We start from the raw sequence: 25139 nt of genomic DNA, 5'->3' as shown, positions 1-25139 counted from the left end.
ACGTATAGCTCATGAAGCTGGAAAGGACATGTTCATGCTTGGAAACAAATATGCAGAACAAGTTGCACAATATTGTGCATTAAAAGATGAGAAAGTTGTACAAGAGAATGAAAATGGAGAATTAAGAACCAATTCAGTATAAAAATGCAGAACATTTGAATAGTTTTTTTATGGATTCAATGTAGATTTCTTTGAGAAACTTACAGGAGGATGCCCCAAAAAATGAGAAAAGAAAATCGCGGCGACTAGGCTACAAGAAAAATTATCAAAACTTGTATGTGAATGCTGAGCATAAATTCGTCTTATCTTACTTCATATTATACACTATATGTACGAATTTGCAAAACAGGACACAGTCAGGTAGAGGTAGTCTGATTAGAGTAATCAAAATGTCCTGGGAAAATACACATTTTTAAAATGTTGCTGAAGATATTTTGCAGCCGATGCTTGATGTGTCATTTGAGTAATCAAGGCAAAATACCAGTTACTGTTATGAATCATATTGGCAAATCAGAAGGCCCATGTACAAGACTCCAAGCATATTTTATTGAGATGCCAAATTGCAATGATTTGAAGCGTCTTGTAGTTTCCACCAATCAGTAGCAACTGCACGTTTGTGGATGATATAAACTTAAGATGGTGCCAGACGATTCCATGCACCCCTGTAGGATATGTTGTCCCTAGGACCAACTAGCTCACAGTGCCCCCCTCCCAACATAAACAGGGAGTGGAAAGTTCTGGCAACCACTTAACATGACAGCTCTGTTCCCTCAGGACCTGTGGTGACAAACTTTCGCTCAATCACTTGTGCTTTCTTTTGCCCAGATAATTATGCAAAGAATACACAGAAGAGTGTTTTTAATATTTATTGAACCAGACTGCTCCTTGTATAAAATATGTGGGCTGCGATGATTAAAAGACGGAAGCAGATCAAAGTTACCATGAGCATCAGCACAGAAAATAAAACAGAGTTCCACCATCTTTTTTAAGACAGGTTATACATGCATAAATATAAGAGATTGTAAGAGTCGAGCATACCTCTATGATGCTAACCCTAACCTATATGTCAAGTGTGTGAATATATGGTTTGCCAAGAAAAACCCCATCTGGATGACCTGATTCTAACCCCTTTACCTGATGGGTAAGAGTGTATAACCTTGTCTTGGTCATGAAGTGGGCACCCCTCACGGATATGTCAGTCAGTTGCAAGGCAAAAGCTTCAGGATGCAGGGACCCCTCGAGATCAGCAGAAGTGTCTCCTCTGATTATGTTAGGAACGAAAGGCTATACATAGAAAATGGCATCCATTCCTCAGGTCTAGATTATAATTGGGTAGCCATTGTTTGTGTTCTACAGATAGCTGTGTCGCCATATGGATGTAATAATAAAACACATTTGTATCACGCATTTGAGAGGCCTTGCACCAAATGCCAAGGCGGTGTTATAGGATTCTCATGAATTGTTCGGTGTCAGCAAGGAAGGTGTTCCTTCAAAACCAATCCAAGCATCACAAATGCAAAATGTGTGTCAAACGTTCAAGTGGCAAACAGAAGGCAACTTTAGGAACAAGGATTCATGTGTATGCAAGAATGATAATAATTCCTACCGGATCTAACTCGGGCACATGACAGATGTACTTCCTGGTAATTAGCTGCTTGTTTTCCCAATGGGTGGAAGCATACCCCACCATGGAAGCAGATAGATTTACAGTTGCCAAATTGCTGTTGAGGGAGTTGATACTCAGATTTGGCCTCCCTATTTCTTTTGAGACTGACCGTGGAGCCCATTTTAAAAACAAGATTTTGCAAATAAGCGGCACAGCATTTAAGATAAACCAGAGGTTTCATAGTAGCTATCGAATACAATCTACTGGAATAGTGGAAAGAGTGAATGGTGCTCACAAGAACTAGCTGGCAAAAGTATGTGCTTCAACTGTTTTAAAGTGGTCCAATGCCTTTCCTCTTGTTTTGATGAGCATAAGAAGTACTTCTAACAGAAAGACTGGTTTATCACCCCATGAAGTTATCATAGGAAGAGCAATGATGCTCGCATATATTCCTTCAGGTGCACTAGTTCCAATAACTGATGACATTGTGATAGATTAGTGAAACCTGTATCTCTTCGGGTGAAAGTGGCAACAGTAGAATCTAAGTGTATTGTGTGCCATAGTATCATTCCGGGGAAGTGGATAGTAATCTGAAAACACATCAGGAAGGGGTGCTTGGAGAAGCGTTGAAAGGGACCACATCAGATATTGCGAACTACAAACACTTCCGTGATATGAGCTGATGTGCCGCAGTGGATTCAAAGCGCTCACAAAATGAGTGAGAGTAAGTGAAGTAGTGGATGAATCAGCTCGTCCAGAGTTAAGCACACAGAATCAGGTGCAAAGCCAAGGTCAGAGCCAAGCTCCAGTTAGCAGCGTGAACCTAGAGGGTGGTGAAAATTTGGAAATTGGTGAAGATAAGGAGCAAAAGGAAACTTAGATGGGGAAGTTTATGGTTAGTGGAAGCTCTGAAGAAGATCCTGAAACTCATGAAGTCCAGCTTTAAAACAGATATGAGAGTGAACAGCTGTTACAGTGCAAAAGAAAAAGGCATGAGTGGCAGAAATAAGAAATAGTCTCTGATCCAAACGGTGAATGGTTGCAGTTGAAGATCAAAGTTACAAAGATCCCCAAAGGAAAGAAAAAGTTCACAGTGATAGAGCAGACATACACAAAGTTCAAGTTCGAATTTGAGTCTGAGCTCAAGTCAAAGTTCCTTGAAGTGTAAAGAAACTCCAACAAAAACTGTTGCTGAGAGAAAAAGAGTGTGAGGAAGACAGTCTAAGGAAAATAACTTTCAAAAGAAAACACTGTGAATCAGAGAAAAATACTGTGAGACAAACAGATTCTGAAACTAGTGGGAGAGAATCACTAGTGGCCAGGAGATCAACAATAAAGAGAATTCCAAATTGAAAATATGCCTCGCTTGAGTGGGTGTATTTAGCTACAGTTTCTGAAGAAGATGAAACTGTGTTGGCTGACTAAACGTTTGTGAATCAATGCCAGTGTAAGTTTGAGGGTGAATCAGAGACAGAGTTTGAAACATAATAAGGCTACCTTGAGTTGAATAAAGAATTTTTTTAGATAAATATTTGAGACTGCTGTTGAATAGAGAGAACTGAAACCTAGAATAAATTTGAGGTGAACTTATGAAAATAACTTCTAAAAAAGAAAATTGAGAATATTATTTACAATTTTATTTTGATTATTGTTTTAAAAAAATGAGAAGAAAATAAAGAAAAAGATTATTGTTTAAAGAACATTTTGGCTAATTTTGGATTTTGTTTCTCCACAATAAGAGTTTGTGTCCCAAAAGAAGATAAAATACAGCAAATGCTGGAAAATTGTAGGGTTATCAATAATAACAGTAGTTTTAGCAGGCGTGTTCTGCTTACTGACTCCTGTGGGATATACTTCAGATGGTGTTAATAATTCTAATGTTGAAACTACTACTGAAAGACATGATTTAAACCAGGATATACCAGTGCATAGGGAATGTTTACTTCGTGATTTTGAGGATAACGTATATACTAAAAACATTAGACAATATGTAGATGTAATGAAGGTTAGTGGGTGCTACATGTACGCTTACCTTCCGACTTCAGCTGGAGAGGGTTCTACTTACGTTAAGCTACCTATTCTTACTCACCGTGTGTAAAATATATATTGTGATTTTTAACCATGATTAATTTCTTTCTACTTATTTGACTGATTTTAATGTGTCTTTAGAGAATTTGGCTATTAGTGAAGACAATAGACAAACTAAATATAGTAAATGTTTTTAGAGTGACTGCACAAAACAATTATGATACTAATACTGGTTGAGGCTGTGTTTTTTTTAAGTAGTGAGGAGCATACTTTTATTACAGAATACAATGAGTGAGGAATACAGTTTGTGAGAAATTGGGAAGAACAGAAGGTTGTTTTAGAACAGATGAAAGAAGATGAGGAATTTAGATTTTTTAAATTGTTAGATTGGTTTGAATCCTAGATTGTGAATGGAACAGGAGAGAAGAGGTGAGCTGTGTATGGTAAGGCATAGTTCCTCAAAGGGAGCTAAGGTAGATTTGGTAGGAGAGTTTGTGTGATAGAACATTTGAAGTTAATGGAGACTATTTGACTGGTGGAGAACCTATTTTGAGGGGAATTTATTATGTCTGTGGGAAAACAGCTTTTTCAATTTGCTGAGGAATCAGGTTGGTTCATGTTAATTTGATTTGGTGTTTCCTAGAATGTATTATATGGATGAACTAGATAATGAACTTAGTTTAAGGAGAGTGACGCATTGTTTTGGACAAGTACTTTTGGACATATTAGGTGCTATGATTCCTTCTGTAGGGGTGGCAATGAATGATGTGAAATTAGTTGTTTGTCTACAATCGTAGATAGGCTTGCAGTGGATACTGAAAGGCCTGTTAGACCAGTAAATGTAGAAATGGTGGCTATTAGGTCTAAGATGATGCAAAATTGTCTTACATTAAAATATTCTCTTTGCAAAAGAAGGCGGAGTCTGTATGGTGATTAAAGCCAACAAGTGTTGTATGTTTAACCCTAAAAATAGTAGGATTATTGCTTATTTTGATACTAAGATAACTAATCTTTCACATGTGATTAATTCTTTTGAGGAACCTGGTTTATTGGAAACTGTAGGTTTATGTTTTAGTGAGTTAGGGAAGAGTTTTGGTAAGGTTGGAGAATAGCTAAGTAATGTAGGTGGAAATGCTTTTCAGGCTACACTAACCCCTGTAATCATCATAATGATTAGTGCAATTATTCTTTTTTTTCTAACTAAAGTGTATTGGTTCTACAAAGCATGCACGGCCCATTACACTGGCAAGTAAGGAAACTGAAAGCATATGAAGGAAATGCATAAACAAAAGAATAAAGCTGCACATTTTGGCCCACCCATATTCTCACAAAATGATAAAAGAATATCCAGCCGCCAGATCACATAGTCCATTCCCTGTCAATCCCACCCAATTCCATTAACAGACGAATTTCAACATCCACCATTTGCCGTACAGAGCATACAGGATCCATTACTATGCTCCTGTAGGTCACCCATGCCAGTCAAATCTTAGATGGCTTTTGTGGACAGCCTCGGGCCATACACACAGCCACCTCCAAACTCCTGCAGTAATCTGGGCCACTTTCCCACACCACCAGAGACAGGGGTAGTGCAATTATTCTGCTTCTTTTGCTGTGTGATTAGAAGATATAAAAACACATTTAATGATAAAAATAGGTTTAAGATACGGAAAAGATCAATAGAGATGGAATTGGAGAGTCTTAAAGATCATGTCTACAACCAGACGAAAATGGCCGAGGAAAATTCTTGAAAGCCACTAAAGATAATGACATCTACTAACTAGTAGGTGATTAGTAATAAACTTTACTAACGTGTTTTAGTGATTACTAGAAAAGAGTTGGGAGAACTGTTAAGGCTTTTTCTAAATGTGCAATTCTGGGTGATAAATTATTTCGAAAAAGTAATGATTAAATGATGAATATAATCAGAACCAATAAATTATAGATGTTGCTCTTAAAATGGTTTTATTTAAGGGGTCTAGAAGTGTTTATTAATGTAGTTCAGTTATGCCTAGACCGTCCTGTTTTCAGTATTTGTGGATTTCAGTGGTCTTTTTTTCAATGTTTCCAAACCTTTTGAATTGAGTGCTTTTAGGTTTTTATTCACCTGACTAACCTCAAAAAATAAACAATAACTGTGTTTTTCCAGAGTTTACACAACACGTGTTTTTTGCAGTGATTCTTGGGAAGCATATATTTAATTTAAAGGAGAAGTAATGCAGGGAATATAGTGTCTTTCCATTAGCAGTGTGTCCAATGAACTTATGTTTGGCTGCTTTAAACTTAGAAAGCCAGTGTATTGCACACTCATTCACGTCATTACCCTATCCCCATCTCATTACTACTCACTCTGCCAGGACTATGTCTGATATACAGGACGATTAATGGATCTAAAAAAATTAGGAGTGGTATATTCAAATCTTTTAATCAACTAATTCCTAGACACAGTTGTGGGTCATTCACCTACTCCTTACTCAATAATGTGACATTGTATGGGTGGTCAACCCTGCCCACAGTATAGTGTTGTAACACCTTTTAACATTTTGAAGTACACCAAATTAATTTTAAGAACTGCATTCGAATGCACCAAAGATATGAAGCATACTCACCACTTCTTTTCTGCACTCTTTGCCTGACAAAATTACGGTGGTGGTGCTAATGTTGTTGTGAGGATATGTATAGCTGCCAAGTATCCCCATGGCAAATGGCTCACTTTAAGTCAGTTCTGACCTATTTAACAGGTATGAAATTGCATTCTGGAACTTAAATGTTTGCTGTTAACATTGGAACTATGGGCTCAAAAACCTCAGCAGTAACATGCAGTTGAGTGAAAAACAAAGAGTAGCTAATGGTATCACACACAGAAATGGGACACCTTGCACTGTTGTTGATATGTGGAACGTCTTATGTGATGTTTTCACAATTATCCCATGCACATAGTGAAAGCACTCTCTTCACAGGCAATCAACAAAACTTGAGCAGAATAACCTTAGGCACGTCTTTCTTGCTGCTACCTTATATAACATATTGTGTTAGCCCTTCAGAAAGAAATCTACATGACTTATTCTCTTTCACTTCCCTTTCTTTGAACAGCATTTTAATTTATGGTTGTGCAAGTGTTTATCAGTATTTTTATGTTTACACTGATGAGGGCTGTTTAACCTTTGGTGGGGTTTTATTAGTTATTACAGGTTTACACCTAAAACAGGATGGCCTAGGTATGCCACATTTCTGCAGAGACACCATTTTATTAGTATGGATGTTGTTTTGGTGTTCTGAGTCCATCTTGCTCCTGCTCATTACCCCTCCCAATCAATATCCCCTTGTGTATCTACTCTTCGCCCCCAATCTTCGCAGCGAATGATACTTCGTGTACTGAATGTATCATTCTGAAGAACAGTACTGCTGGAAGTTCTGATGTAGGCTCCCTAGCATACACTGGTGTACGAGCCTTAGTTTGAAAATGTTTCATATTGTGTTGTACATCTCCACACTGTGCTGTTGCTGTGCAAGCTGATTGAAGTATTCATTTACTGTTGAAATTGGTAGTGTTATTGCCATTGTTGTGATGATCTCTATTTGGATTCACTTAATATGTTTATTGTTAGTCATGCCGTGCTGTACTGGCAGTTTTTGCTTATTTTCTTTTCAGAAACTGCGCATAAAAACCACTGGTTTTGGGGGTGAGCCAAATGACTTCCCTGTTTCTCTAGAGGCTCTGTTCAATTATTTAGAGACTTTCTGTTTTCTGCACATGCCTCGGTCCAATTATTACTTTTCCTGATCAACCAGGGATGCTGTCCTTTCTACTTGTGATTTTTGTTGCTTATTGGGACTTAGAATGATTCTGATATCTGACTGTACTCTGTATCTGAGACTTCATAAATATATTTTGCTTTTCTCTCTAATGTCTATTTTGAGATTTTTGCAATCAAACCCTTTAACACTCCTTTTTTTTTGGAACTCAGTTATTGAGTGGTCCCAGTTACTTTATACTCTGTAAATGTTTTGGGGCCTAATACTGAAGAGGGTGGGGACTCTTATCGCAAGATCAAGGCTGAAGCAACTGAGCCTCCAAAGGTACATTTTGGGCTGCTCAAAATGCTAGGGTGCAGTAAAATACCCATATGCTGACACCTAGAAACGTAAAGTATGAGTAAAGTCAGAAGTCAAAAAAGAGAGAAGGGAAAGAAAACCGAAGGAAAGGAGAGAAGGGAAAGAAAACCGAAGGAAAGGAAGGGAATGAAAAGAGAAAAAAGGGCAAGATCAACCAGTCCATTGAAACGAGAAAGAATGATGGTTTAAAAAGCCACTAGAGGAGCAAAGAGTTTATCAGAATTTATTATATAACCTCTACAGGGAGGACTGATGGCGTGGAGCTACTGAAGTATAGGGGATAGCACACATTAATAAATGCAATAAATCAGTTTAAAACCAACTTAAAGAATTGTCAGGAAAGAAAATGGTTGAAATACAGAAGGCTAGACTCTTATGTGAAGCAATCAAATCTGGTAATTAATGGCAAACTATGTAAAAATCAAGAAAGTAAGACCTCTCATAAGCTCCAAAAACCAAATAGTAGTCAAATTCTAACCAGTAACAAATTATTCTTAAGCAATTTCATATTTATTTTTTGGGATCTTTATACACAACCAAACTTCAAGTATAGGCAAACATTGACTGGTTCATGAGAACACTGTATCTTCAGGAGATTTCGAAAAGAGAATATCAAACTACTAAATGGCAAATATGTACAACTAGCTATAACATCACTCCTGTATAGTAAACCTCAAGGACCACATGCTATTTTACAATATGCACGCATTCTTAATGATTAAGCATATGAAAGCCCTATTTGACCACTTGACAAATGAATTCAGAGGCCGCCACTGGTTCAACAGGGTCACCATTGTGTTATTAACCAAGAAAGGGAATAAACCTTTAGACTCATTAAGACACTCACCAAAATCACTTTGCAGCAGGAATCTGAGACACAACAGTTTGTGTGAGTGACCAAATGGTCAAAGGGTTCACTTGAGCTGTTAACTCTCCAGAACGGTCACTTTGCACCTTCGAATCACAGCCTTGAAAAGTGTAGAGCAACATGCAAAATTTCTGAGCCAGAGTCTGACTGTCTCTAAGAAATATCACCCAGCTGGGTGGCCAATTCCATGGGTATGTAATTTGTAGGACACTACCTGTGCTCGCTGGTGGAAGGAGGAAAGTAGAGCAGTCGTACTTGTCTATTAGGTTGCTGCAGATGGTCACTGTTGAGATGGTGCAGCATCAGTGAGTGCAGTCAGCACACAGCGTGGCAGGCACAAGTGGATAAGGTGGGACTCTAGGAATGCAGAACTACGGGTGCACAGAAAATTAACCACATCAAGAAGTATGTTCTCTAGGGCAGTCTTCAGATATCTGGATTCCTTCACATGGGGTGGAGAAGCCAGATCTTACAAACACAATTGCAGCAGAAGCTCTCTTCAGATTTTAATTCCGGATAAACCAGCAAGCAAAGAGAAAGAGCCCTTAGTTGACTCATCCTCATATAACTTTACTTCTCAGTAGGAACTGCCAGTACCAACGACAGACAAGCTTAGCAATACAATAAGCACTATATCTGATCTTCTTGTCATTCACAGACATTTCAGAGAGTCCACGAAAACACTTGCAGTGATCCTATTCTGCTCTGGAGGACTTCCATAAAGTCCCCAACTCTACAAGCCAATCAGGAGCAAGTAAGTCTAGAAGCTCCTCGGTCCTCTGTGAAGCTATGGTCTTTCCTAGCTATGACGCCCATCCAGTAGGTACTTGCAAGATGGGTCTGTTCCACTTTTTGTTGGTCAGGGCAGAATGGTTCTGGAGTGCATAGATAAAACTCCCAACACAGTGGGCAGACTTGTTAATCCTGCCTTAGCTAGGGGAAAGGGAATCCAAGATCTAAGGTTTGGGCAGCTGCTCCTGCCCCGACGGCCTACACAAAGTCAGGGGTTATAATGACTGTAAAGTATGTGGAGACTGGTGTAGTCCATATATACTGCAGGCACATTTGAATCCCTCATAGGGGGTCAGTGATACATAAGCATAATCAGACTGTGGAAGGTAAGAAGACAAACATTTACATTTACACCCCAACTGAAGATATTTATTAGATGAATGGAAAAGAAAACACAATAACCCAGTGGAAAAATAACACACAGTGCGTGAAGGCAAATTCTACAATAGACATTTGCGTTTTTTTACAACAATTAACATATGGTAGCAACATAATTGTCCTAAAGATCACACGTACATGTCTACTTTTACATTTATTATCATAAAGCGTACCTGTATCTTTGGATTTAATCAGAAAATTGCTCAAGAGGACCACAACCTCCAAATAAGTAGCTCTTGTCACCAAACAAGGATTATTCCTGAAAAAGAGAAGGTTAGTCAATCAATGAGACCTCGTTCGCAAACACACAAGCCACAGTGATTACATCTTACTTAGGCTACCATATCACAATTCGCCACAGAGGTAAGCAAATATATGAGCTTCAAATTTTAATTCTGCAGCAGATGTGATAAATCCTATATGATGGAAAATGATGTAACTTTCTTTGCCGAGTCATACTATCATCCTATCTCTACTCTAATGTGAATTGGGTTGCAGAAGTGTCTTCGCAGGTTCCAGTGGTCAGTATTAGTGGAAGTGACAACACTCATGGAAAGACCTCTGGTTCATGAACGTGTGACTTAATGTCACCATCATCAAGGTGTGAAGCTCCCACAATTCTAAGAAGAGGAAAAAAGTTTGTTACCTAAAGTCAGTATTTGTCTAGACAGCAACACAATCATAGGACTGCTGTATCAGACACCATGTCACGCCCTGCTCACTGAGTTCACCCTTTACAGCTTTGCTACAGACATCCAATGTTGTGCACAACTCAAACCTAACTAGCAAAATAGCACATCCGTCCAAGATGGACGATTTGAGGGTTCAGGCTCACTGTTCTTTTGAGGATTGGCTATGCTACTGGTGGTCTAGGATGGAGTAGTTGACATCCAGTGCATTCAAAGGCAAAGAAAACTATGTAGACATTGCAAACTCTCAGAAGCAGCACAAGAAGGGAGTCACAAAGATCAAAAGGTGCAAAGATCGTTTGATTACCTTACAAGATAACTTCAGAATGGCCATGGAACTAGACAAAGCCACTTGCCAAGGAAGATGAATATTAGCATGCATAGGCACAACTATGATCTGCAGAACAGGGGATATTGTATTACCATGCAAGCATTAATAGTAAGACTTCATCAGGCATTGCTTATCCGTTCTAGAAGTAGCACCTCCATAACGATAAAGGTATGTGGAAATTTAAAGAGAGGTTCAAGAATGAAAATGCTTTATTGTGTAGAAGAGAAGGAATGGTAGATCTACTACAGACAATAAAATTCCGGATGCACTACAATAGAGGAAAATAAATTGGTGGTTAACTCCTAGTTTAGCTGAGCGACACGAAGTTCCTCAGCACCTCGCAACCTATTATGGCTTCCTCCAACACACATTAAATAATCACCCTCTTTTCTCTAATATATCCCATTTAAATGCATGATTGCCCAACAGTAATAGAGGAACTGGCCCTACTAGTTAAGGGAGTGTACATCTGAAGTCCATGCAGGGTCAGTAAACAGAAGACACGACCAGATGGACTGGATAGGCAAAGCAGCCATTGTCTGACAATCAATTTCTTTGTTTCTATCGCGAAACAGGCTCAACCTACAGGTAGTGGCATCTCAACCATCAACATATAGTTTGTGCAGTTTGTGTTCAGGCTCCTCATATTACCTTGGTGACTTCCTAATTTCCTGTTCAAATAGTTTTGAAAAAGCACTGCCGAAGTCAAACTCGACCCGACTGTGGTTGGTCTACCCTAGGGAGCCTCTGGTGGTCCCCACCCCACCCCCAGGTAATGTACTTTCACTGTACTGTACTCACTGACCCTCATAGATTTACAGAGCTTCTATTACAGATCCCATCACAACAAGATCCACTCAATAAGCATGCTTATCAATCAATCCACTGTTGGAATCCAACTAAAGGGTTAACAATGCCCCCTAAGAATGCCAAATGTGTTACACACATACTGTAGTAAATCAGGGGCAATAACAAAAGACAGAATGTGCTTTAATAAGTCTACACCCACATGAAAGTTGAGAACTGTTCCGCTCGCTTTTTTAAAGCTCTGCAACGTCATGATGTATGGAGCTAGAGGACTGGATTTGATCAGTTTAATGGTTGTTACTCTGTTCTGCCAGAGACAGATGCAAACTTGTGACATGAACTACCACTGAACTCTATTAAACAATGATTTTTTATTTAACATCGTGTAATTAAGATGGCACACCCTGCTAAGAAAAGAAGTTAAATTACCACCCCACCGTAGTGGGATTGTTTGCCGGAGCAATCATTAACTACTACCAAGGGAAGGCTGCCAACTCATACAGTAAATTAAGTCACTGCCAATCCCAACGAGGGCTTGTAAGCCAGCAGCTAGCATCCACTCTGCTCTTGCAACGACCATCAGGTTTAAAGTCTGAAATGTAGATCTAAATGGGAGGAAAGCTCCAATTGCATATTTTATCTTTATCCCCCAAATTGTCTGCATCAGTTGCAGAATCAAATACTTATTAAAGACTACGTATTCTATTGGGTGCTGCACAGAGACGTGGTTCTAGGGATTGGGGGGGGGGGGGGTTTGGGGTGTGAGTGACCGCCCCTAATAAATGGATTCTGATTTGTGTAGTTGGGTCCAGGGCCTCCAATTGGGCTAGCAGTGTCTGTGGTCTGGTTTCCACTCTGATTAGCAGCCTTCATAGCACAGACACACGTATCTATGAAACTTTGCAGCTCTCGCATACACCCACCCCAACTCTTCCATCTCACACAAAACAAGAAAAAATAAACAAAGGACTGGGTGGCTCTTATGTGGTGCAGAGAAGCCTTTTACATTTAAAACTATTTTCATCTGTTTTGCCATTTCAATTGCAGTGATGGGTCGGAAATGGGCGCGGCTCAGTCAAAACGTTATGGGGTGCGAGATTGAATTTCCCAACTAGCAACATGAAGGAGAAGAAGAGACAAGTTTAGGGGCATTAGTTATAAGGTATTTATAAAAGCAGGGGTATTCTTGGTAGCAATAATATAGGCTTAAGCCACTACACAAGTTAGCACAGAGCTCAAAGTGTCTACTATGTATTTGCAAACTGCAGTATACTATAACTAATGTTTTTTAGCATGTGCTTAAAAGGCGCAATAGAACACTTATAATTGGAAACAAACAGCTTTCATCTGAAAAATGAATTTGAGTGTTTTAAGATTCATCCAACACCCAGGTCACTGCGTCACAAAAATACAGACATTTTAAATGTTAGTAGAACACTTTAAAAGGGGTGAGAAATGTTCTTTTAAATTGTCTCTTGTTTATAAATCTTATTCTGATGCTAGGGCTGGCTTCAGAGCTGGTATTGCCTAGTCCGACAATCTTTTTCGGTGACCCTTCCCCCCAAAGACCTCCTTCTCCAGTGCTGGACTGGCCGCAGCGGGCACCAGGCGTTTCCCTGGTGGGCCGGAGGGGTGGGGGCCTGTTCTGCAGCAGGGCTGCAATATCGCCCCCTGTAACAAAAGTTACTCACGGAGCCAGTCGAGCAGAAATCTGCCAGGGCTGGTTGCAGTTCCCAGTTTAGCAGTGTCCTTCTCCACGGATTTCCTTACTACAACCATCCAACATTGCCCTTCATCTCTCCATAGCACCTCTCGCAAATGCATTTCATTTGTTTTATAGAGCTATTCATACCAGTGTAGGTTGTCAAAGCACTTTACATCACACATAAGCTATGCAGAAACAATGAATCACACGTGTAAATCAGTCTGTAGGAAATGTTACGTAAGACAATGAGAATTTAGAAGGTGTAGGAATCACACGCCATCCATACTATTAGGGAGTATATTTTAAGAGTGATTGTTCTTAAGAAACACAAACCTAGGATTTAAAACATACTGTTGGGGTTGGCTATACTAAGGAGACTGTATTTCTATCCAAACCATTAGGATAATGAAAGGCCTGGAGGAAAAAAATACAGTTCTAACCTATACAATGCAGTGTGCACGCAGCTCTTTGATGACAGTTTATAGGTCACTGTAGTATATTACTTATGGTTGGTATGTATGGACAGCAAGTAACAAAAGGATGGATCTATGTGACAAAAAATAGAAATCCACTGACCTATTCACAAAAATGCAGTTCTTTGATCTGCATGGTACACGTTCTTTGAAGAAGACACATTAACACTTTGCGCTACAGTCAAAACTACCACTAGACAAAACTCCGATCTCTCGCCAGCAGTAACATAACTTTTAATCACCAGAGTTATCTTGACATTTTTATTGTTGCCTGAATCCTGCTGAAAAACGCAAGGAACTCTGCTGCAGCAGACGCTTTTAAACGAAGTTATTTTCTAACACAGCACCCCAGAACTCACAGCCAGGTGTCCACCACCCTAAAAGCCGCCCTGTCCGATGCCCTTGTTGGTCTCCCAATACGACATGCTCAGGTTTTGAAATTCAAATGCACGCTCCTAGAATCAAGTCAGAATTCCGTATTTATTGTCTGACTTTCTTACAGTGATGCTAACTGACAGCCGCTTCAATGCACTTGTTGGCAGCACAATACATACATACATGAAACCCATACAAAAGAGTTTCTTTTTTTTTATTTCAAAAAATTTTATTGAAATGAGTAAGGTAAGTTTTGCATATACATGGTATACATTAGTGCCCGGTGGTGGCCAGAGCACGAGAGAGAGAAAGAAGAGAGAGAAAAAGAGAGAGGAGAGGGGGGGGGGGGGCGCTATCGTTTTAGGTATTCGTCTAGAGCTGCCCACATGTTCTCTTTGGCTGTATGGTTCGCTGCCTTGTGTTTGGCAGTGATGTTGTCTGCTGCTCGGAGGAATGTTACCCAGTTGAACCAGCGCTTGAAGGTGGCTTTGCTGGCGGACTTCCAGTACTGCAGAATATTTTTGACCGCTGCCGTTAGGAGCATGTCAACCAAATCTCGCATTTCTTTGGATTCGAGTTGTGGCTCTAGGAAGCCGGTGACTATCCCTGCAAGCCCTCTTTGCATCTGGCAGCCAGTGATCGAGTCTATTAGGTCGTATACTTTTCCCCAGAACGCTTTGATTTTGGGACATTCGTATAGCATGTGGGCCAGGTCTCCCCTTGCTGTGTGGCAGTTCCAGCACTCGCTGTTGTCGGTGGCCCCTACTCTCTCTAGTTTCGCCAGTGTCCAGTGTAGTCTGTGTAGTACCCAGAATTTTGTTTGTGCTAGCTGTGGTGTGATCTTGTTTTTGGACGCCGATGTCCATAATTTGGCCTTCTCTTCTTCACTCAGTGGTCTGCGGATGGTTCCCTCCCAGAACGCTATCGTTTTGTCATTAAGGGTGGTGGTGCGTGGTGTGATTATTTTGTAGATCTGCGCTGTTTGGTGGCCTGTTGCGTTGAGGTTCTGTGCGTACTGTATGATGGTTGGTTTGTGTTTGGAAAGGTTTGCCTTGGTGATGGCTGCTTTGATTCTTAGGAACTCGTAGAATTCCTTGTCTGGCAGGCCCGTTGTGTGTTGGATCATCTTGTAGGTGAGTGGGTTGTTCCCTGTCTCTAGTTGCGCCGGTGTGGTTATGCCTCTGCTTAGCCATTCTTTGCTGCCTAGCGTTTTCCCTTTGTATGTGATCTTGGAGTTGTACCATAATGACTCCCATTTGGAGTTCCTGATGCTTACTTCTAGTTCTTTATCTAATCTTAGTAGGGCTATTTTCGTGTTCCGTATTATTGAGTTTTTGGCTTCTGGATGTTTGTTTGCCGTGAGGGCCATTATTGGGTCAGCTCCACCTAGAATGCTCCTCTCTAGCTCGAGCCATACTGGCACATAATCTGGTGTTGGCGCTAACCAGTGTAGCCCTTGTTTGGCCAGACATGCTGACTGGAAGACCTTGTAGTTTGTGAGGTTCAACCCCCCTTGTTCTTTTTTCAGCCTGAGTTTTGCTAGACTTATTCTAGGTTTTTTTCCCCCCCATAGGAACAGGTTAATGGCTTTGTCAATTTGTTTGTGGAAGTCTGTCGTTAGTAATAGCGGTAGCATGGACAGGGGGTAGTTGAGCATTGGGGTGATCATCATCTTAACCGTCTCTACTCTCCCCCACCAGCTTACGAATTTGGGTCCCCAAGTGTCTAGTTTCAATTTGATCTTTTTCAGCATTGCTTCCTCATTATGCTCTAGTGTCGATCTGAGGTCTTTCCCAAAGAGGAGCCCCAGATATTTTAGGGGCTTAGTTTGCCACGCCAGGCCTGAATTGCCTAGTACTGCTCTGGTGGTGTGGCAATTCATGGGTTTGCATTCTGACTTGTCCTTGTTGAGTTTATACCCTGAGACGCTTGCATATTCCTCTATTGTTTGTACCAGTGCCCCGATTGATTCCCGTGGGTTGTTTGTGGTGATGAGTATGTCGTCCGCATAGGCTGCGAGTTTGAAGGCCTGACCCTCCACTTCCACACCTGTGATCTTCGTGTTCGTCCTGATCATGTGGAGAAGGGGTTCGATTGCCAGAAGGAATAGTCCTGGCGACAGGGGGCAGCCTTGCCTTGTCCCTCTGCTTAGGGTGAATGATTCCGATGCAGCTGCGTTCACTACCACGCGGGCTCGGGGGTTTTTGTATAAGGACATTATCATTCCCCTGTATTTGTCTCCAAACCCGAATTTGCGCATGCATTCATTTAGGAATGGCCATGAGACTCTGTCGAAGGCTTTTTCTGCGTCTAGTGCAATCATCACTGCCTTCTCTGTACTATTTGCCGTGCGGTTTATTAGGTGGCAGAGCAGTCTAGTGTTGTCCTGCGAGAGCCTATTCCTCAGGTATCCCACTTGTGTTTTGTCTATGAGGGTGGGTAGGTATGCGTTTATTCTGGCTGCCATGACTTTCGCATATATTTTACAGTCAACGTTAATTAGGGATATCGGCCTGTAGTTTTGCGGGAATTGTGGGTCCTTCCCTTCTTTGGGGATGACAATGATGTTTGCCTCTGCCATTGAGTCTGTCATCCTTCCTTTCTCGGCGCACCCTCGGAATACTCTCACTAGTATATCACTAAGCTGCTTTTGGAACTTTTTGTAGAAGGCCACTGTAAATCCGTCCGGGCCGGGGGCTTTGTTGGGTTTAAGTGTATCTATGGCCCTCTCCACCTCTTCTTTTGTTATGCTCTGGTCTAGCGCCTCACTTTGTTCGTGGCTTAGTTTGGGTAGGTCAAGCTTCTGGAGAAGGTTCACCCCTCCGTCTGCCTTTAGTGCTGTGTCAGCTGTGTAGAGGTCCTTGTAAAACCTCCTGAATGTTTCGAGGATTTGTTTGTTCCCTGTGTGTGTTATTTTGTCTGTGTCTGTGATCGCTGCGACTGAGTGTTGCCTCTGTTTGGCTTTTAGGTAGCCTGCTAGCGCCTTCCCTGCTTTGTTGGCCGAGCATAAGTTTATGGATTTGTATTTGTTTATCCATGTTGATGCTCTTTCGCTTAACAGATTGTTGAGTTCATACTTCTTCTTCGTTAGCGCAGTGAGTGTGTTCCTGTCTAGTATGTTTGCGATGTGGTTGTTTTCCAGCTCCTTTATCTGCTCTTCCAGTTCCTTTATGTGTTTGCTTCTTTTCTTGTTCATTCTTGCCTTGATGCTTATGAGCTTCCCCCTTATTGTGGCTTTGAGTGCGTCCCACAGCGTCCCCTCCTCTGTGTCTTTTGTGTCATTGAATAGGAGATATTCTCTAATCGCTTCCTCAATCTCACCGATGTTGGTGGGGTCTTCAAGTATGTCGCTATTGAGACGCCAGCCCCTGCATGGTAGCTCGTTGTGTTTCCCGCTAATGGAGAGAGAGATGTGGGCATGGTCTGAGACTGTTATCGAGCCTATTTCAGTGCTGTCTATCAAGTGTGTGTGTGAGCTTGACATGAGGATGTAGTCTATTCTGCTGTATGAATTGTGTGGTGTTGAGTAGAATGTGTACTCCCTGGAGCTGGGGTGCTGTAGTCTCCATGGGTCCGCTAGCCCAAGCTTGGTGCAGAGGTTTTTGAGTATGCTCTGTTCTTGTGTGGCGTGGCTAGTTCTATGTGGATGTCTATCTGTCGCATTGTCCATAGCCTCATTCATGTCACCTGCCATTATCACCAGTTCTCCCAGTGGTAGCCTGCTTAGCTCGTTCTCTACTTCCTCCCAAAACTTCTTCTTTGAGGCGTTTGGCCCATAGATGTTTGCTATGTGTATTACTTCCTCCCCTCTCTTGATGCTTGTGACTAGTCTCCTGCCCTCCGTGTCTGCTGTACTGCCCATAGCCTTGAATTTCCCCTTCTTGCTTATGATGGTTATCACCCCTCCTTTCTTGTTGATAGCTGGTGAGCAAGCTATTTCGCTTATCCAGTTTGCCTTAAGTTTGTTAGCGTCTTCTGTCGTTACCCTGGTTTCTTGGAGCACGTACACGTCTGCTTTGAGTCTGTTCAGGTAATCTAGTGTTTTCCGTCTCTTGATGGGGTGGTTGAGGCCTTTGACGTTCAGAGACACAATCTTGATGTCAGATGTGATCTGAGCTAGGCCCTGGGTGTTATGGGTATTCATGGTGACCCTATGGACTCGCCGCTCCCGTGGTTATGCCCTGTGTGCGATCTCTGCTTCTGGTATGGTCTCAACTTCCACCTCCTGTCTTCGTGCCCCCCCTGGGGTCTGGGTTGGGATAGGGAAGTGTGTGTCAATAGGTGACGGGAAAGTAGGAAAAAAGAAAAGAGTACATAGCCCCACCAATCAAGGATTGTCCACGCTGCCTGTTCCGCCCCCCTCCGTCCCCTCACCCCCCGCCCCCCCACCCCCCACCCCCCTGTCAAAGTACTGTAAACGTGCGACAGCAGCGGTTCTCCGCCCTCCGCCTCCCCGGACGTTGGATCCCTCCCCGCAACCTTCATTATCAAGCTCTGGTAAAGGATATCTTGGCCTTCGTGTTCTCAGTCTGGCCCAAAGTTCAAAAAGTTCTGGGTGTGTTATTGTTCCAAGTTAGATCTCATGCCCAGTTCTGGACTTGCTCTCCTTTGTCTTAGCTAGTACTGTAGTCCTTTATCTTGAGGTAGGTGTGTTTATTTGCTTGAGGTAGCCATGTTGATTTGGTCAGTGTCTTATCAGCCCTGTTGCTTGACGGTGACTCTAGCCGTGCCCTGCTGTGCCATTGTCGCCTGCCTCCGAACCGTCTGAGGACGCTCTCCTTTTTGCCGTCCCCGGGCTTCTCAGATCCATTTCCTCTTGATCTGGCCTCCGTAGGTATTCGCGTAGCTCTGTCGGGTCATCAAAAGTTCGTGTACCTTTGCTGTCTGTTATCCTCATTCTTGCTGGTCCTACGAAGCTGCAGGTTATCCTGGCTCTTTTCATGGCTTCCCTCAGGGCTAGGAATGCCTTCCTTGTCTCTACTGTGCTCTTGGAGAAATCCTGTGTGATGACAATCTTTTTCCCCTTCCAGTTGAGGGGTTGGCCTTTACGTGCGAGGGCAAAAATGGTTTCGGTGTGGTTGGCTCTCAGCGGTTTGCAGATTATTGTTCTCGGGCCCTTCATGTTTGGTTGTTTTATGGCAGGCACTCTGTAAGCTTTGTCTATTTCGAATGTTCTTTCGAAGTTAAGCCCGGTCAGCTTTGGTATTAATACTTCAAGTAGTGCCGCGCACGAGCCTGCTTCTTCCTCTTCTCCTTCCGGTATGCCCAGGAGTCTGATGTTCCCTTTCCTGTTTTTGTCTTCTTGTTCTGCTAGCGTTCTTTGTAGGTCACTGGATACCTTTGAGATGTACCGAACATCCTTTTCCATGGTCACCGACTTGTCCTCCATGTCGCTAATTCTTCTCTCTGTCTCGCCTACTCTACCAGCTATCTTGCTCTGGTCAGCACGTATTGCTGTAAGCTCTAGTTGTACATTGTCCATGGAGATTTTTGTGGCCTTTGCTAAGTCGTTGGCTTCTGTTATTTTCTTTAGGAGCAGATCCATCGCTGTCTCCGTGCTCTGTAGTGTCTTCAGCTTGATTGGTGACTCTTGATTTGTTTTGATCTTTTTGATTTCGTTGGCAGTCATTCCGCCCAGACCTTTTATCTTTTGATGTGCGTGCGTCCACCCCTTTTTGTGCTGGTCTGTTTGTTGCGTTTTCTGTTTGGGGCTGGGTTTGCCGTGCGGCCTGGCTTCCTCTGGCTTTGCTGTGTTTCCGAAGGAGAATCTGCTGGGCCACTTTATTGTCCTCGTTCTAGTTCGCCCTTCCGCCAGGGCTGCTTCCGCGTAGTTGCTTCCTCCTCCTTCGCTTCCGCTCGCTTCAGTATGTCTTGGTGGCCGTCCTGAGTTGCCGCGTTTGCGCTGGGTGGCCGTGGGTGCTGTTATGAGCTGGTAGCAGGCTGTTGTATTTCCTTCTCTTTCTACGCCTTCCTTTCTTGTGTGGAGCCTCCACCCTCCACGTTGACGCTGTGATCTGTTTGTGCCTCGATAGCTGTAGGCTCAGGGTCTGCGATCAGCGCCCGCCGTGCACACCTTCTTGGCTGCCTTGTAGGGGTTCGCCGCTGCCCCCAACCAGGCACTTCTCGGGGTAGCTTCAGGCTCCAGGCTTCTGCCCCTTCGTGCTCTGCACCGCTATATTGTACTCGAGGTGGAACCCTCTTGGCTCCTCATAAAACGGTTGCCGTTTGAGTATCGTCCTTTTGATGCTTGTTGGCTACTTGGTACAATGCTCGCTTCTGTTCCCTTGGCCTCTCTCTCTGTCCCGCTTCGCACTCTGCGTGCGTTCTTCTCTGCCTCGTAGCTGGTCTTCTCCTGCCCCTCTTAAGATGGCCGCCGTTTACCCTACCCCCGTTGTCTAAGTGTGGTGGGTAGCTGTTGTGCACTAGTTCTGCTCCGCCTGTGCGTCTGTCTCTTTATTCTCTCCGTTAGCCTTCTATTCGGCTATGCTCGCTTTCCGCATAGGCGCGCTGCTCTCCGGGACTGTCTCCGTCTTATGCCCCTTCCAAGATGGCCGCCGGCTCGCCTTAGAGACCGCTCGCGCTTCCCCTTTGCTGCCTCCTCGCTTAGTCGCCTGTTACCCCTTACAGCGGCTTACTTGCTGGGTTCTACTGTTCTCCGGTACTCCAGTTCACAGTCCTTCTTGATCGGCGCTCACGGGGCTGTTGTTGTTGTTGTTGTGGGGCACTCAAGATGGCCGTCTCTCTCACGGCTTCCACCGCTATTTGGCCTCTGTTTCTGGTCTTGCCTCGATCAGACACCGTCGGCCGTGCCCTCCACCTTCCGCTCGGCTCTCCCTTGACCGCGCTGCCTTGACAGGCTTAGTGTCGGGTTCGCTGCTTCTGCGGCGTTGTTGTTTCGTTTATGGCTCCGCCATCTTGGACCGCCGCCCTCGATTCTAGCCTTGTAGGGAACAGGATTCCGGCTTTCCCCTCCTTCGGCGCAGTGCTTCAGACCTGCTCTCCACCTCTTCTTCTGTGCTGAGTGTTCACGCACACCTCCTGCCTTTTGTGCGGGAGTCTGATCCGGTTTCGCCGCTTAAATCGCTGGTTTAGTGTCCGGGGTGACGGAGCTCCGAACTTAGGCAACTGCCTGCGCTGCCATCCAAGCCACGCCCTCCATACAAAAGAGTTTCTGAACAAGCCAAGTGCATGTACATGGCAGCTGCACATGCGGCCTGTGGTAAACACATTTTTTAAAAATACACACCTGAAGATCACCATTCTTCCCCAACTGCCTGGTCCACGTGCCTTCTCATGGGTGAGCACATCACTCCCATAACACACTTGAGTAGAATTCGAATTGTAGATAAAATCAGTGGCATGCAGATACAGGTTATGATGCTGCTTCAAGCCTGGGCCCCAATTCAGCCTGACAAAGGTGCGAAGGAAAGAGTTACGGTAAGGTCACTGAGGGGTCACCCCAGCAGCACAGTGGAGTGAGTGACAGGCAGAGAGGCCCACTACTCTAGAACGAGTGTGCCAATTTCATTCAGTTGTGTGATTTGAGGTCAGGCCCTCCCTGCCTGTGCTCCCACATACCCCCCCTTCTCCTGGGCCCAGTGATCTTAATAAACACCAGATTACAGGTAGCAGAACCAACTATGCTGCCTCATAACCGACAGAGCAGTTATTTAGGGGGGTGGGAGGTGTTCCACCCATACACATCCCTGAAGCTACGCCCCAGGTGGGAAATCTCTGTTCCACATCCCATAAATATTACTGACCAAGCTACGCCCCTGATGCACCATAGCCCGTTGTTGCCTATCTGTAAAGCTGTAGCGAAAGATAACTGGGGCGGTGACTTAGGAAGCAAACTAAAAGAGAGCATCAAACCAAAGGCACAAGGATCCACCTTACAGTGAACATGCTAAGGTCCTGCAGTGTGCATCTCCATTCCATTTTCTGGCAATATCAACACAATAAAGGGCCAACCAGTGAACACAATTAAACACTTCTCTTTACTCAGTCCTGCATCGCTAACCATCACCAACAATTAGCTTAATGGTGACATCTGCTTGGGTTTAGAGTCAACAGGACATCATTCACTGAATGGCCCCTTAAAGATGAAAGTTATGTTCTTTTCTAAAGTAATTCCTTGTACACTTATTTAAAAACAATAATTAAGTCTCGATTAAAAAAGAGAATGGAGTATTGGACAAACACAACAAATAGACTGTAGACTAGAGCACTGGAAGAAAAGGTTGTTTGAGCATGCATGCAGTGTTGGGAAGGGTCTATGAAATCTGGACGCAAAGGCAAACACTGACATAAGATACCCACAAGCGATGTTAGGTCTAGAAAGTGTCAAAATGCTAAGAAATCAGGGGGTTAGATCAAAGGGGTGGGTTCAAATTGATGGTGGTAAAAGTGGGTAAAAGAAACCGTCAAGAGATGTGCTGAGACTAATTTGCATATAGCCAGGTTCTGTGCTGGGATGGGGCAGTGAGCTAAATAACGGTGATGGATCAAGCCCTGATCTTTGGACTGGGTAAGAGTGGTCTGCTTAATTCAGACACTCTGTTCATCACCACCCCCTTTTCTGAATCGTTTTTGGCCACTATAGGTGTGGCAGGGTATACTCAGACATGAGTCCCTTGCTCACTGCTCCATCAGGATTCAAGCAAGCCGGGCCGACGAGGCTGAAATGCCAGAAACCGGTCCCCGGTAGCTTGTATCCTTTCTGGTGAAGAATTGGCTTGGTAGTTTGGTCTGCCCTGTTCCCGTGATGCACTGGGCCAGGGACAGACTAATTTGCATATAGCCAGGTTCTGAGCTGGGATGGGGCAGTGAGCTAAATAACGGTGATGGATCAAGCCCTGATCTTTGGACTGGGTAAGAGTGGTCTGCTTAATTCAGACACTCTGTTCATCACCACCCCCTTTTCTGAAGAGTTTTTATAGTGCAGCAACAAGGTGATGGATGGACTGATAAAATTAATTGTAGCCATTGGCAATCGCTCGGAGCGGCATCTAGTCCTTAGTTTTTCACCAACCATGCCGCTCTAGAGAAAGGCCCGCCTTAAGCAAATCAGTACTGATCCTACTACTCAGGGGAATGGCCGTGAACTCCCATATGAGGCTCCCCCAGAAAGGACCACAAGCAACCCTAGACATGTTTTGCCTTTCTTGGGGCTCTTCAGTAGGGTGTAGCTTGAGTCGTATGGTACAGAGTGCATGGGACCCACGTGGGCCCTACCAATCACATTTAGGGTGTAAACTGCACCTAACCGATGGCTATAGTGATAGATTTGGATATTTGCAAAGGTCCATAGATGATATTTAGTTAGATAAAAAACCCAGTTGTGCTTAAAGGTAGGGGTCTGAGGGTGCTGAAATCAACCTGGCTGGCTGGAAGAAGCTTTCTTGTGAGGCTATAGTGTGGTTCCTTATTTCAGTGGTAATGACAATGACTAGTTTGCTTGTCAATCTGACCCACCTGCAAGGTGGCAGTAGAGGTGATATCTGGGCTGATGAACTCACAGTTTTACACCCTGTATGGCACGGCTGACGGCAACCGAGCAAAGCGTGAACATTGCCCTTGATTATGGGGGTTAGCAATATCTTGTCGCCACTACAATGCAGAGCCACGTGTTCTCATTTCAGTGACATGGCTTCTTCCAAACCAGAGAGGCACTACACCAGGCAGTAGAGAGGACATAGCAACCATTTTGGGGGAGTAGGTTCTGTCGAACTAGATACTTTGCTGAGAATGATCTGATATCCTGAACCCCTGGAGGTGCCAGCACATATTTACCACTGAAAACAGCCAGGTCTCACCCTGGATAACATACGTTTTTGCTGGATATGCTTCACTGTATACTGCAGTCACTGTAGTAACCTATAAGCCTTTATCTTCACACTACTGAATACCAGTTATATCTTATGGACAGCCATCTTGAGAAGTGCTCTTTGAGCTGTGGTAGCTTTTTAACACTGTCTCTCTGAGGTCAAACTGCTGCTGTACTTTCCATGCACCCTTCTCCCCACAGAACTTTCAATCCTCCCTCCAGTGGTCTAAAATCATATACACAGTAACTTAAGTGTGGCGTGAGTACAGTCACTGCATACTTTCATAAACCTCAACAAACCGTAAATAACATGTAAGATTACAAACAACACTGACTATTACACACAAGTTTCATGAGTATTTAGTAATGCATAATGTTTTGCATTATGGCACTCTTTGAAAAATGAAAGCTGTGACATCAGAAATCAAACAAACATTTAAGTCATTATTGGACAGTACCAACTTCATTGGGATTGGTTTCCAAAACAGAATTCATTCTTACGCGTGCATCTGGTGAGTGTGCCTACAAACTAGCTAAAGCTACAATGTTATGGCCTTACTACAACTCATTAGGCGCATGATCAACAGAATGGGTTAGTAATAGGTGTATCATCTATTACTTCACAGGTTTACTGCATAGAAAGCAAAAAACTGTATTGTGTCTTCATGCTGGGACCTTCTTGGAGCTGTCGGTGGTAGCCCTGGCTTCCAGTCTTACCACCCCTATCCTTAAAACTTTGGGGAGCCCAAACGGTCTACAGGAGCTTACATGAAACCCTTGCATGTCATATATCCTGACTTGCAACAGCCACACATCAGCCTTGTCTGGATGCAAGATGCGTGGAGCCCCCGCAGCGATCGAAGACAGGGGGCCCTCTGATCAAAAGCCCAACTATAAAGGCCCCAGGACAGAGCCATCCCCCGAGATGGAAACCTTCCAGAAATCTCCATCAAATGCCTCATATCACTGGACCACTCCTCTCACGCAACAGAACATTATTCTTACGTTCCTCCTCCTTGTCCCAGTCATTACTTTTGAGGGGATCCCCATCTCATGACAGGAGAAAGAACCGAACGTAAAGGCGAATTCCGCCCACCCTGTTGGTCGCTCTCGTGAAGGACAGGAATGAGGGATCTCTGACAGTC

The 25139-nt window shown here is 43.4% G+C and overlaps 1 protein-coding gene across 1 annotated transcript in view; it reads right to left on the bottom strand.

Moving 5' to 3' along the window:
* The window catches only part of THADA (THADA armadillo repeat containing), a 1377633-nt gene that overhangs the window by 257893 nt on the left and 1094601 nt on the right, over positions 1–25139 (bottom strand). Inside the window, exon 32 of the mRNA XM_078649688.1 lies at positions 9962–10047. Within this exon, the coding sequence (XP_078505814.1) occupies positions 9962–10047 (86 nt within the window). The remainder of the gene's footprint in view (positions 1–9961; positions 10048–25139) is intronic.

The sequence above is a fragment of the Lissotriton helveticus genome, chromosome 6, assembly GCF_964261635.1.
Source record: "Lissotriton helveticus chromosome 6, aLisHel1.1, whole genome shotgun sequence".
Lineage (NCBI taxonomy): Eukaryota > Metazoa > Chordata > Amphibia > Caudata > Salamandridae > Lissotriton > Lissotriton helveticus.
Note: the sequence above shows the minus strand (reverse complement) of the source record. Positions and strands in the feature narration are given on the sequence as shown.